Source organism: Manacus vitellinus, unplaced genomic scaffold (genome assembly GCF_001715985.3).
Source record: "Manacus vitellinus isolate BGI_N305 unplaced genomic scaffold, ASM171598v3 scaffold_62_pilon, whole genome shotgun sequence".
NCBI lineage: Eukaryota > Metazoa > Chordata > Aves > Passeriformes > Pipridae > Manacus > Manacus vitellinus.
In genome coordinates this window covers 2433173-2448011 of record NW_021940704.1, presented here as the reverse complement: position 1 = coordinate 2448011, position 14839 = coordinate 2433173, and the positions used below count along the sequence as shown (strand labels likewise).

General features: G+C 45.4%; 1 protein-coding gene across 1 annotated transcript; it reads right to left on the bottom strand.

The window, feature by feature from the left end:
- Window positions 1-7226: 7226 nt before the first annotated feature.
- Window positions 7227-12008, bottom strand: LOC108641420 (uracil phosphoribosyltransferase homolog). Its single transcript, XM_029963758.1, is given in 3 exon segments — window positions 7227-7609; window positions 8350-8511; window positions 11972-12008. Coding segments are annotated over 3 exon segments (435 nt in total). The 3' UTR covers window positions 7227-7373.
- Window positions 12009-14839: the final 2831 nt, after the last annotated feature.

The window sequence follows — 14839 nt, the reverse complement described above, 5'->3', positions numbered from 1 at the left end:
AAAGTGCTGTAAAATTGAAATGCCAGCTTAACAAGGAGCGTTAAACGTGCATTCAGCTATTTCACTACTGCAGTGTTTCAAAGCAAAGGCCCTGAAACAAGATGTCATTCTGAATGTAGGTTTTAAACAATAGAAAGCAGATGAATACTTTTGCAGAACAGTTGCAGAAAATTCCACGGAATTAAAAAAAAAGAAAAAAAAAAGAGAAAAAACACTTCAGCAGAACCAACTGTTGGGATAAAGAAGAGAAACACTAACAACTCCCAGTAAGTCAGAGAGAAGTGAAGAGATCGGGGTATGTATGAAAGGGCAGAGCTTAGCAATTCCAGAACACTGAGAGCATGTGGAACCAAGATGGAGCTATGAAAATAAAATGTGGGAACAACTGCCAAAATACAGGGCTTCACATTTTATCATTTGCACTTACTAAAACAACACTTTTCACACACAAGTGGAAAATAAAATTAAGATAGTCCCGCCTTTTGCCAAATTCAGATATCACAGAAGAGAAACACTGTACATGAGGTACAACGAGCTTCCAGCACTGTTATCTCATGAAATGATGCTCTTTTCACCCAGAAATGAGCTTCCTGCTACATCAGCAAGCAGAAGCTCAAAGGAAGAAGTAAAGCTGCACACAAGTAACCAGTGTGGACACAGCGACAGCAGCATAAACAGGACTGATATCCAAGGCCACGAGTGGTTCAGTTCCTGAAGAAACAGAACTCATGGTTAGTGAAAGCACTAAGCCAATCAAAACTCACTGAATTTTAATTAAAAAAAAAAACAACCACCCACCTCTACATTTACTGCTGACTCTTATTGTCTCCACACGACTGCTGCTAGTACAGCTACTACTTATAGTAAAAGGCCACCAGAACAGTGAGAATCACTACAACCACAACCCACACAGGAATTCCGAGACGTGCACTCTTGTTTTGGTTGGTATCCGGTGCCCAACCAACTCAGAAGTGCAAAATAAAATGCAGTAAAATCTACTGGAATTTACAGAGGCATGTGTAGGATGAGAATTCCGTCTCTGCTGCCATCCCAATGCAGGCAAGCCCCTGCATTTTAACACTACGTGCACATGCACCTTGCATATCGAAATTCAGAGTGCTCTAAGCAAGACGTTTTTAAATTACAGAACTAAGATAAAATGGGTGATGACTTTTCCTACACATTCAACTATTGCTGGATGGTTTTATGAGATACACAAGTCTGCAGATCTCCTTGAGTAAAAAGCTGAGCTTCCACACTGCACATCAGCCAAAAGTTATCAACAGGAACCTTGTTAATATACACCTGAGCAGTCTGAAGGAGACATAGGCTTGTGTTTTTTATGGTGTTTCTTAACCTGCAGCCAGGAACCTGGGCAAAAGCAAAACCAATTCTTGGGATGCTTCTGGCTACCCCTGCTCCCCACACAAAGCTCCTGACTAAGTTATTACACTGTTACACTGCTTAGAAGTTTTGTTTTTGAGATGTACGAGTCTGTCATAAAAGTATCTTCAAGACAGAAATGTTCACATTTGGTTTTATCCCTTCAACATTAATTTTTGAAAGCTCAAGAACTGATAAGTTCTCACCAAGTCTGAGATTATTCATGAAAACTTGGATAAACACCCAATGATCATGTTTAAATTCAAATGTTTTAATATGTGGAAAGTTAAGTCCTCTACAAAAAAAAAAAATCAGAGCAACCCAGTAATGTATTAAGCTACATTAAACTGGACTTATATGCAATCTTTAGACTGAAGTATATGAAGTCATAACAGTATATTATGACTGAAAAAAAAATAGGTACAACACCTCCACCGCAAATGGAATCAGTCCACTAAGATCAAGGAATTTATTTTGATACATTCCCACAGGAAAGAAAAAGCCAGGCAGGTATATGACATACAGGTGTTTTGAAAACATTTCCATTTAAGGAGCACACTGTCTATTCCTCTAAAAATAATCATTAAAAAAAACCAAAAAACAAACACACATATTGGAGATCAGACACTTGTAACACTTCTGTCCAGTACGCCCTGGCATGTCTATGAATTCACTAATATGGAAAATAAATATGATACACATGACAACAACTAAAGGCTTGAAAAATGCCAGTGTGGTTGTTTCAGTGACAAACATTTACCCAGTCAGAGCTGCTGATGAAGAGAACATTGTGGTTGTTGTGCTTTAGTGGTCTAACATAACAAGAAGCCCTTAATTTTATGTGTGGTGTGTTTTCCCTTCCCAGGACATAATTCTAAGTCATAACTCCTTTAATTCCAAAATGGTAAACCTGTAGAGGGAACACAGTTAGTTTAAGTGCTAGTTAAGGACTACAACAAAATATCTGACCCTCAATTTAGGATAATTAACTGCCCAAGAAGCAGCCAACTGTTTATTTTTTAAAAGACTTGACAAGTCACTGCAATTAAAATTCAGGGACAAATTAGAGTCAGAACTTCAGCATTCTGACAACTATTTTCAACTTGAAATTAAGCAGTACTGGTAATATGGACAGGGAAAACAAATGTGATGTGTGATGATACTACTGGGTATTATCAAGTCTGAACTCCTGTTTAGAAGCTTCTCTGTATTTCCACCTTCCTGGAAAATGGTGGAACAAACAAAATTACTATTAAAAAAAATATCAATGTCTTTTGCCGTGAAACCTTTTGTCCGGCTCCTACTACACACAAAAATCAAGACACATTTTAATAACCCCATTATGTATACACACTATTATATATAACCTGATATTGGTCCTCAATTAAAGCAGATCACTGTAGACAAACATACATCCAGTTGGACTTGACAACAACTTCAAAACACACAGAAACCTTACATGTTAACAAATTAAAAGGGGCAAGGGAAAATTTGCCTAGGAAACTACGGTGACAGAGCAAAGATGACGTGATTAACTGGAGAGAAACTCAGCTCAGGAATAGGAAACAGCACAGGTTTTAACAAGTTAGAGCTGATCAGGACACAGCGGGATGGGAAGAGTTCCCCTGCCTGTCTCCCTCAACAGCCTGCTTGTCTCAGCTCAACAGACTGAGAACACGGCCCTGTGAGCCGCGATTCCAGGCACCGAACCGTGCCCGAGGCCCTGGGCAGAGCCACAGCCACCCCCTCGCGGCACCCCCAAACAGGGTCTGTTTCGGGTCCTGCCCAGCCCAGCCCGAGGGCCCCGCGGAGCCCCAGCCCCGCAGGAGGGCGGTGCTGGCGGCGGGAGGCGCCGCCGGGGCGCCCCCCGGGCTGCCGGAGCGCGGCCCACCGGCAACAACCCGCCCGGCGCCATCGCCGCCCACCCCCCGCTCAACGACCGGCCCCGGGCGGGACCCCCGCGCCCCGCCGGCCCGCGCCGCGCCCACGAAGGTTCTCCGGCCGCCTCCGCTCCGTCCGGGCCGCTCCGGCCGCCTTCCCGGGCGGGCCCTCTCCCTCCCCGGGCCATTTTGAAGCCACCCCCCGGCCCCGCGCTCACCGCCCGGTTTGCTCACCGCCCGCCGCCCGCGCCCCTCCGCGTAGGTGCGCCCGCTGCCCGCGCCGAAACCCGGGCGCGTGCGCTGCCGCCGCTGCCGCCGCGCTGCCCCGGTGCCTGCCCCGCCCGCCCCTGCCGGCCCTGCCTGGCCCTGCCTGCTCAGGCCGCCATTTCCTGCCCCATTGTTTTACCCAAGAACGGCGCCGGAAGCCACCGCCCACATGCGGAAGTGCGGAGAGCGCGCCCGCGCAGGCGCGGCCCGGGGGCGCCCCCGCCCCGCCCCGCCCCGCCCCGCGCCCGGTCCTGGCCCTCAGGGGTGGCCGCCATTTTAGAGGGGGCAAAGAAGGAGGGGGTGTTACATGGGGAGGGGCTGGCACGGGCATCCCTGAGTCCCCGGACCCCCTGAGCCCTTAGACATCTCTCAGCCCACGGACCCCCTGAACCCACGGCACTCCTGAACCCATGGCACGCCCGCTCAGCCCAGGGCACCTCCTCAACCCATGGCCACCGGGGAATGGGGAGGGCAGCAGGAGGGTCCATGTCCCTACAGTCCTGCATCGTGGGGGAGTTTCATGTCTCCTCAGGTGTGTGTGTGTGTGCTGGACAGAGCTGACCCTGCTCAAGACTGATAGTGGCCAACAGTTCCAAAAAAACAAGTGAAAATTGGTAGTGCTGGTGTCTGTCACTGGGGACATTCACTCTCCTCCCCTCCAACTACGGACATGCCTTCCCTCTAACCATGAACATTCCTCTCCTGTAACCATGGACATTCCTTCCCCCTCTAACCATGGGTGTTTTTCCCCTCTAACCACTGACATTCTTTCCTTCTCTAACCATGGACATCCCTCCCCTCTACCCACGGACATTGACTCTCCTCCCCCTGTTCCCATGGAAGGATTTCCCCTCTCACCTGGTGGTGTGTGTCACAGACAGCTGGTGTGCCATATAAAAGCTGGGATATTCCTGTTTTCCTATATGAGCCATGCCAGACTTCCCACGTTCTGCAGGGTTAAATTTGTCTGCAGTTTTTCCCCCTCTCACCACTGAAACTATCAAGGGCAGGTGTGTTCCCTGCAGGATCAGCCCATCTCCCTTGTGGCATTCTGGCAGAGAAGTGAAATCAGGAATCGGTGAGACAAAGTGGAAAAAAACCCCTGTGGCTGAAAAGAAATAGTTTTGAGAGAAAACACTACAGTCTGAGTTTTGAAGCCAATGAGATTTAAGGAGAGGGAAAGGTAAAGGCTCTGTAGACTTGTCTCCCATAGAAGGATTCCCACTGAGTCTTGAGAGATCCCATTTTAATGCCTAAAAACTCTTATCATGCAAAGGCCTTGCAAAGAAGTTATCTTCATTTTCAAGCAATATCCCATACACAGGGAAAAAATATATTCCTGAGAATTTACACAGTTTCAGGAAACCCACAAGACACTTTTATTTCTCCTTTTGGCTGTTCATTATAATAGTGAGATTACTCTCAAATTGAGGGGTGTGTTGCATTTAGAAGTTGTTAACTGTTGCACAGAAACATATAAGCCCAACTTTTAATGTAAATGAAGTGGGTTTATAAATTTACAGTTTCAATTTCTCCTGTCAGACTCCAGAACTCAAAGGCAGCTGCAGTGTCCGTGCTAGAGAGGATGGTGGAGTAAAGGGCATATTTCTCACCAGTTTTACTTGCCACAGCATTGGACTAGCAAAGGAAGATTCCAAAATCATTAGTAACGGAGAGCAGAAGCGCTCCCAGTTTCCTCTGGAGCAGATGTGGGTTCCCAACTCTATTTTTGTTGAAATAACCAGTACCTAAAATGTGGGAGTTTATTACAGCTGCAGGATAGGTCATACTTGATACAGCATAGAGTTGGAGTGACAGAGAGGTGATACCTAATCCAGCATAAAACTTGCTTGCAGAAGCTTCACCTGCTATGTTTTTTAAAGCAAATTGGAGTTGGGAGAGCGAGTTTAAATCAGTTTAGTCCTTTGCATCATACAGTTAGATTTACTATAGAGTCAAACCATGACCTAACAGCTCTAGTTTGACTGTTCAATGTGAGTAAAATTTAATAAGAAAAATTAAGGAGAGAGTATTTAATGTCACAAAGTAATTTTGCAGTATTAGTGCACCAAAATATTTGTCATAGGGAAAAGTTGCCTTGTTGATTATTATTGATTGTTTAGCTAATGGAAGGTGGAGCATATTCTATGAGCAGAGGGATAAGATGATGGTTTATGCACCAGGAACAGCCTCTTGGTGTTTTATGACACCTGCCAAGTCATTTTGCTTGTCTATTTCTTTGCCCCTCAATAAAATACCTATAATTGATTAATCTTACCAAAAGTCTTGAAAATCATCAAATGGCAAAGCAACAGAGGAATAAAACATTGTTCTTTGCATGTGTGGGTGAGCTCAGACTCTCCAGGCAGAGGTTTCCCGGTTTGCTGGGACATGAACACCCCGCAAGGTGCAGAGATGGCTGCTGGATCCTGCTGATTCTCACCTTACTGAGGGGTAAAAACTTGTAGCTGAGGTCCAGGCCAGACAGTTGAGGAAAAGTCCCTCCCTTAGTGTGATTTGGTGGATTTATTCCCAAATGGCCTCACAGGTACAGAACATGCTCTGATTTTTCAAAACCACTTAGTGGATTTCAGTATCCAGTTGACATTAATAACTATTAATGACCTGTGCACCCACATCTCCTTAACAGCTTTGACGAAATTAGGAGTGGTATAGCAGCATATTTCAAAAAGCTTGTAGGGGAAAATATATTTGCATAGAGAACTTTGTGGTAGAGGGAAAAAATCCGAAAGCTATAGCAAAAGCATGGTGTAATTCCTACTTAAGTGTTTTCAATTTGCTACTGTATGTATAGTAAAAGAGAAATACAACACTTTTCCATGGTAAGTTTAATGTCGTTTCCTTCAATGAGGGTAAATAAATTTGCTTTAAATCCCTCAGGGTTTTTAAAACTGCTTATTAGGAATGCAATGATAGATGAGAAAAATGCTGGTTTGCTTTTTTTTTTCTCCTAAAAAGATATTAAAATAACTTATTCACAATATAGATAAGTAATAATCCAAATGCAGTGAGGTGAGGAAAATCTGAATCTCTTGGGAGCTTCTAAACCTGAAGCAAAAAAAATTAAAAATAAAAGACCTGCCAAACTTAGATCCTTATATACTCAAAGTAATGACAGAGTCAGGAACTAAGCAGGCAGATAAAGCCAGTTTTCACTGATGTTCCAGGCCAGAACAAACTGGGCAGTGTAAAGGCAGGAATTCTGACTATCTCCACACTACCTGGGGTTAAAGCTGGGCTGCTGTTTATTTTTTAAGTTGAATTTGTTTTTCTGTAGCTTCCTGAGGAAAGTTACATACAAGGAGTGTGATAAATGCAGGATGTGTGAGGTTCTGTGGGATATGCTGGGAAAATGCACTGGAAAACAAATTCCTCAGGCTGCAGGTCACTGCTGCAGGTAACAAAAGAGACAAAATATTCAGGGTTTTAACACACAAGCGGCTCTTTCAGGGGTAAAATCCATTTCCACTTTCGCTGGAGGGATCTGTAGGATGGATCTGTTCCTGCATTGTGGAAAAGGCCCAAAGGATTTCTCTCATGATGTTTACTTAGGGGCTGTTTCACCCACAAAATTCAGGCTATAGAAGATTGAGTAGTTGAAGCAGAGTGTGGCAGTTTAACAACCCCAACATGGAGATGCTTGGCTGTGTAACCAGAGTGCTTTGTACCTGATCCCTGTTCAGGCCAGAACTCACCTAAGTCAAGTATTTCCCCCTTTGGCCAGAAAGGTTCCCAAACATGCCCTTGACAACTCAACAATAATAAAACATAGAAGAAACTTCTTGTAATGTCATAGAGTCACATCCAGTTGTTCTGAGATTGTCAGTCTGTTCCAAAATACTTCTGTCCAAAGTATGTTGGTGCAACAGGATGCACTTCTGTAGTTAAAATGGTGATTTCTGGGAATTCCTGGATGATTGATTTGGTACCTTTTAAGAGACACCAAAGGTCTCAATGTGCCATAAGTGTAGAGAACAGGCTGAGCAGGATCATGACACCTTGTTGTACATCATATTCTGCAGGCACTTTGGCATCCTCAATGACAGTGTTACCAGTACCTGGTAACAAATTTTATTTTTCCCCCGTGGTTGGCAAACTAGTCCTTGGCCATCCAAGAATATCTCTGTGTGATTGAATGATGGTTCTGTCCTTTCTTCCTGGAAAACTCTCACCTCTGCTTGTATCAGTTGTGGAAAACTTGTCTCCTATTGAAGGAGCTTCACCTCTATTCTGAAAAAGCCAACTCCACCAGGTTTTAAACATATAAGTTGGTGGATTTTATTAAAACCACGAGGCAAGAAAGCTCATCTAAAATAGTCAAACGGAAATCAAAAGCTCCATGGGTATAAGAGAAAGAAATCTTAGACTGGAAATGTTACCTCATCCCAACAAACTCCTTACCAGATTAATTTTTTTTTTTTGTTAGCATTAACTTAGTTTAATTTTAAAGTAGTTTACTTCTAGTTTTATAATACTAATCCAAAAATGGTTTTTAATAGCATGAGAAAAATACTGTTTGAATCTTGTCTCATGGCAAAATTTAAAAAAAATCAATTTATACCAAGTCTTAATCTTCAGCCTTTCTCCCAAACACCGCCATGGCCAAAGGATTTGCTTTGCATTCCCACTGGTGCAGCTGACTGATGTGTGTCCTGGCACAGCCTGATAATTCCCTGCTCTGTCACCTAAACCAAGCAGAAAACCTCATCCAAGCCCCTGAAATTTGGAGGGTTTCCTTTCATTCAGGCCCTCCCCGTTCCGAGGAGTCTGACTGTCCATAAAGGTGGCAGACACTCACTCAGGATTGGGTACATCAGCAGCACTTTCCTCCTGTAGATGTCTGGAGGGAACTTGGCGTAGTACACCTTGGCTCGCTGGGTCTCCTCGTCGCTCTGGATCAGGATCTTCCCAATGCGGATGGACCGGCAGCAGTCCCGGAGGCCTTGTTCCATGGCCTCTCCTGCAGGGAGAGCACAGGCCCCAACAGCAAAGGGTTACAGGCTGAGAAACAGCCCCACTGCAGGGCCAGGGACAGTCCCACCACTGCTGAAACAGCCCCGCTGCAGGGCCAGGGACAGTCCCACCACTGCTGAAACAGCCCCACTGCAGGGACAGGGACAGTCCCACCACTGCTGAAACAGCCCTGCTGCAGGGCCAGGGACAGTCCCACCACTGCTGAAACAGCCCCACTGCAGGGCCAGGGACAGTCCCTCCTCTGCTTCTCTGGGAACAGTTCTAAAGGGAGATTGTTTGTCCTCAGTTCTAAGAACACTTGAAGTTCTTTTCCTTTTTTCTGTGCTGAGACAGAAAACTGAATCTCCTCGGTGTTCCTGACCCCCTGGGTGTTGGTGTTCCTGACCCCCTGGGTGTTGGTGTTCCTGAGGTGCTGGTGTTCCTGAGCCCTGGGTGTTGGTGTTCCCGAGGTGTTGGTGTTCCTGAGCTCTGGGTGTTGGTGTTCCCGAGCCCCTGGCTGTTGTTCCCACAAGCAGTGCTGAGCTCTCAGAGGGCAGAGCTGGCAGTGGCAGAACCAGCGTGTGGGGTTTGGGGAACATCCGTGAGCTCTGCCTGGAGCCCCCCCGGTGCAGAGTGTGGGGCAGGAGCTGTGGGGCCAATGGATTTGACAGCACAGATCCCAAGGTTTGCACAGCACTGGGAAATAACTCTGCCACCACAGGGCGTGGCTGGAGTGGGGCCCTGGCTCTGGGCAGGAGTGGGCAGTGGGAACCAGGGGAGGGCAGTTGGCCCCTCACAGGGAGGAGAAGAGGCCAGAGGAAATCTGTTGCAGCCATTTGTTGCCTAAAATGTTAATGAAAGATACTTCTGGACATTTGTGATCAAGGATATCTCAGAACAAATAACAACTAGTAATAAATTCTAATAAATAATGGGTTAATAAGTCATTTAAGGAGATACTGTAATAGTAAGAAAAGTAGGCTTTGTCAGGTTAGCCAGATATTTTTCTTAATGTCATAGTTTACGTGATCTTGTCTTACATCATTCCTCTTTCTCAATCAAAATATGGTGAAAGTCAATATGGCAAATATTAATTAGACTGAAAACTAACTGATAGGTCTCCAAGGGTAATTATAAGCAGAAGCACCATGGAACTCGGCTCCCTTCCTGTGGGATCTTGATCCCACACACTTAATGTCTGATCACTGACCTGCAAGCAAATGCCAAATCATTATTGGTGATCTGCAGCTGCACAGAAGTTGGGGCAGGTCGCTGATACCAAACCTAATCTAGATCATGTAATGAGCTGAGCTTAAATAAACAACATGTTTTTCAATACCACCAGATGTAAAGTCATTAGCCTAAGAAGAGTGCAGCAGCTGGACTAAGGGATGGGTGACAAAGTCATGGAAAACAGTGACTCAGAAGAGGAATAATCAGCTGAAGATGAGCTCCTAATGAGATGCTCTGCCAAGAGTAACTGAAAAGGGAGGTACCAAGGAAGACAAGGGTCTATGGGCTTCAGGAAAACTTCTCTGAGGGCTTGAAAACACACCTTAGTGAGAAAAAACCCAAGGAACACCATTTACTAAGAAATAAAAGGTGAAGGGACATTTGAAATGCAGCCTCTAGGAAGGCACATGGCAGAGTTAACACTAAAGGGGGGTGAGGCCCTGGCAGAGGTTGACCCATCCCTGGAAGTGTTCAAGGCTGGATGGGGCTTGGAGCAACCTGGTCTGGTGGAAGGTGTTCCTGCCTATGGCAGGGAGTGGAATGAGATAATTTTTAAGGTCCCTGCCAACCCAAACCAGTCTGGGATTCTATGATTTATCTGGTGAAGTGGTGTTTGGTAGTTGGACATCAATCTGGGTTGCTGGATATTTTAGGAATGGGGAAAGCTGTCCATTGAAACAATCCACCCACAACTGGCCAACTGTGGCAGTTCCTGTCACTGAAGAATTACTGGAAATACTTAATGAGATAGTTTTTTTCCAAAGGAAGCACTCTAGTTTGAACAAGAATTAATTCAGAGGAATCTGGCAGCCTTCATTAGGCAGGAATTGGGAGCAGGTTATTAGAACAGCTCCTGCTAGATTTGTTCAGAATAAATACAGAAACCCTGTGGCTGCAGGCAGGGCCAAAGGGAGGGGTGAACCAGGCACAGCCTCCCTGGCTGTGATGCCTGTGTGCTCCCAGGTGGGTGAAAAGGCTGTTTTCACCTAAACTCTACTCCCTTCTCAGGCTCAGGCCGTATTCAACCCTTTTCTTGCATTATGAACATTATCAGTGTGAGTCACGGCTGCCCTCAGCAGCACCATTCTCAGGGCAATCAGCCTTTGCAAAACAACAGCTACCAAAACATGCCTCTGACAGTTTATTGCTGTGCCTTTTGCCTTAACTCCATGCTGGAAGAGCAGGATTAACCATTGGGAAACTTACACACGCTACAAAGTGAGAATACAACTGAGCACCGTCAGCTTTATTGCTATCCCTTGGCATTTTGAAAGTATCAGGTGCCCACCAGGTCTTGGTTGTTGTTTAGGAGAAGGAAGGTCTCTGGGCAGCCTTTATCCTTTCATTCATTTGTGTGGAGAAACCAGAATGCAGGTGTTAAGAATCAAAATCCTTAGGAGAAAAATGCGAGGAAGAAAAAGTGGGAAACACAGGCTGGGGCTGGAGGAAGAGGAATATTTCCAAGATTTTTTGCTGTTCAGTGTTAATGGTCACCCTCTTACATCCAGAACACAGTTGTGATGGTCACTTACCAATCCTTATCTCGGAGCATGATTTCTATGTCCCCTGTGCAGCCTGAGCTGTGTCAGGGCCTGGGCATTGCTGCCTGCTTAATCACAGTGCTGGCAGGGGGGACCCACAGTGCCTTCTGCATATTCTTTTTTGCAGCTGTTTCAACGGCAAATGCTAATTCCTCTCTCAATGTTTTGCTCTTTCTGGGAATTTAAAAATAACTTGCCTAATGAAGCAGTGCTGAGCAGCTCATATGTCCAGACAGATAGGAGTGAAATGCTTCAGTTCAGAAAGCAAAGTCGTCCGTGGTGGCAGTGCCTTTGAATAAGTCCCCCAAGGCCCTTTTTCAAATAATCCCAGGACTGGCTGAAATTAATGCGGGAAGAAATTCAGAGAAGGGAGGGAGAATCACGTCAAAGAGCCTGGGACTAGGGAAGACATTTCTGGGTGAGCTGTAATCAGGCCCATCCTATGATATCCCTTTAGCAGTGCAATTTAATTGCTCCTTTTCGGACAGGGTTTGATGTATGAGTTCTATAGCAGGGACATCCAAGAACATGAAAGAAAAACGTGGCACTTACTGAAGGCTTTGCAAAGATCAGTGAAGCTCCTTGTCCCTTGTTGGAGCAGCTGAAAGCTGAGCACAGAGTGGCAAAACTGCCTGTCCAAGGGCAGCCACAGTTTTCAGTCTCTCCCTCCAAACACCTTGTTTTGTTACTCACCTTCGGTTTTCTGTCTTCTGTACCTGGAGATCACCATCCTCGTTTAAGCTGACCCTGCAGTGGGCACATCCACCTTCCCCAGCCCGGACATGTGAGAGCCGTGAGGGGTGAACACGCAACAGGAGCTGTAGGCATGGTTACAAAATGAGCTGGGCATGATATGCTGGGAAGCAAACTTGCTATGGAAATGCAGGCATGGCAGACAGAGAGATACTTGGCTTCTTCTTCTGGGCCCAGGCTGGAGTCAGAAAGCCTTCCCTGCCCACTTCTAGCCACCTTAGCCTCTTGCACTGATTTGCAACATTATTGTTTTCTTGTTCTTTAGAATTAAATAATTTACCTTGAGGTTTCAGACTTACTTCTGTGGGTGCCATAATATTTAGCAGAGTGTAAATGCTACTCTTACTAATATTTCAATGATAAAACCCTTCCCCCCCCCCAGCTAGATGAATGATTATTACATTCTTCAAATCAATTCTAATTTTTTTTAATTGCTTCTGATGCCCTTGGCACTGTTGAGTGACAGGGTCTGCTCTCCAGCCTCGGAGGCTACAGGAGAAGAGATTATTGATCCTAAAAGGTTGGTGATTTTATTTGGGGCAAAGAGGATGAGGGAAGCATCAGTTTGCCAGGCAGAGACTCGTGGTACTACCTATGATAACCCTACAAAGACCCTAAGATCTATATCATATACAGCTTGTCCATATATTTTTATTAAATTGTTCTTAGGAGATGCCAGCTCTAGAGTGCAACTCACCATACCCTTGAGTCTTGCATCAAAAATGCCCTTCTGCAAAAGGATGAAATGAAGCCAGAACACAAGGATCATGTGTTACTTTATCTCTGTGCTCATGTCAGGGAAGTGGAGGACTTCTACCACTGGGATATGACTGCTAAAATCAGGAGCTTCTCTCCCTCTGTGTAGAATAATGAATTTCATCATCATCCTTCATCCATCATATGTTATCCTTCATCCATCAAACAAGAACGGGGCCTGTGTGATGTCCAGAATAGAGCAGGCAATGGCACATTTCCCTTTTTGAACTGTAATCTTAACCTGGTTCATAACTATAGCCCTAAAAGAAAACTCGTGATTGCTCCTTGCCTGACAACACAGGTGCTGTTCTCCATAACCAACATGAGCCTCCATGTCAGCATGTTTCCTGTGGGATAGCATCCATCCATCTCATCAGGTTTCCTATGGGATAGCATCCATCCATCTCATCAGGTTTCCTGTGGGATAGCATCCATCCATGTTTCCTATGGGATAGTAGACTTCACAGACTTGGCAATAATTGAGAGATCTGCACCTTTCTGTTCTCAAATCCATCCCTAACTTTAAACAACCTTGGCCAAAGCCTTACAGTGACTGTCTCACAACAGGAGCTCCTTGGGCTTTTCAGATTCAGTAAGAAAACTGACTCTTCAACCCTTGGTTTCAATAATCCTCGTGTCAGAACTCCAACAGAGACTGGAAGCATCACAGAGGGGTCATGACAAGCACCCACCTTCAAACAGAGCCAGGTCCAAATCCTGGGTGCCCAGGATCCAGCGTGTAGCCAGAGGCAGACTGTGTCCTAAAGTGATTTGGGATGATGCTAAATCCCTGACATAGCTCCAACTACTGCTGGACAGATTCCCTCACTGAACATGCCAGGGGCTCTTTTCAAAATGAAACATCTGAAATAGCGTCCACAGCCAACGCCGGCATTTTGCTTCTCTCCGATGGGAGATGAAGGAGGGATAAACTCCTTGAAAATAATCCTCATGGTGTTAAATAACGTGATTAAGCAGGCTGCCTAATTCTCCTCGGTTTTAAACCATCCTCTTTATCCCTGGTTTCAGCTCTGCCCCCTCACTGCCCTGGCCTGAGCACTCTGCTCTGCTGCAGCTCAGGGCTGCCTTGACATAGCCCTGTTTTAGCAGCTGCCTGCTGTAAAAATGCGCCCTTATCTCTCAGCCTGCAGTTTATGCTCAGTCTCTTTATTTCCCTTCATGTAATCATCAGACATTTCTGCGTTTCATCGTGATAAATACCAGACTGTTGAATCTCTGGAGCTGCCAAGAAATGCATCTTGGCATAGCACAAATAGAGCTGCTATTTTTTTTTCATTCCTTCCTTTAGTTTAACATTTATCCCTGCTATTGTTGTCCTTAGAAGGATAAATAGGGCTGCATCTTGCTAGCCAGTTGCTCCAAATACATTAGATTAAAGAACAAATAACATGATAACCAAAGGCTATGAAGACTATATTAATATATTATATTGAGATAGTCAAGCAAAGATGTGATAATGTGCTATTCATTATACAGGTGCGCCAGTGCTCACTGCAGGATAAAATTAGATTGGCTCATCTGTAGGTCATGTACCTTATACAGCTCAGAACCGGCAGAGATTTTCTTCTCTCTGCACTGGTAGTGCACTGAAACAGGAGCCCATCAGTGCCAGCCCTGCCCTCCACACTGAGGTTCCTGTGGTCACAGTGTAAGGCACAAAGGGTCCTGCTCATCTCAGCTTTGGTACCTGCTCATCTCAGCTCAAGGCATCTTTGCTATTTCCACTTTTTAGATGCCACAGGTTTCTCTTTCCCCCACTCTCAGAGAAGATGGAAGATGGGCAGTGTGCAAAAAGATAAGAAACACATGGCACCTGTTGGACAGGCTGGTGTGTCAGGCACTGCCCAGGTTATTGGCTCTGGACCATCAGCTGAAGGTCTGTTCAGTGATGCTGAGTGACTGAGGGGGTGATGCCTTGAGTGGCAAAACCAGCTCACAGGAACCATAGCTGACAGACTGAATAACAGTGTAGGCCCTTCCCTTCCCTTCCCTTCCCTTCCCTTCCCTTCCCTTCCCTTCCCTTCCCTTCCC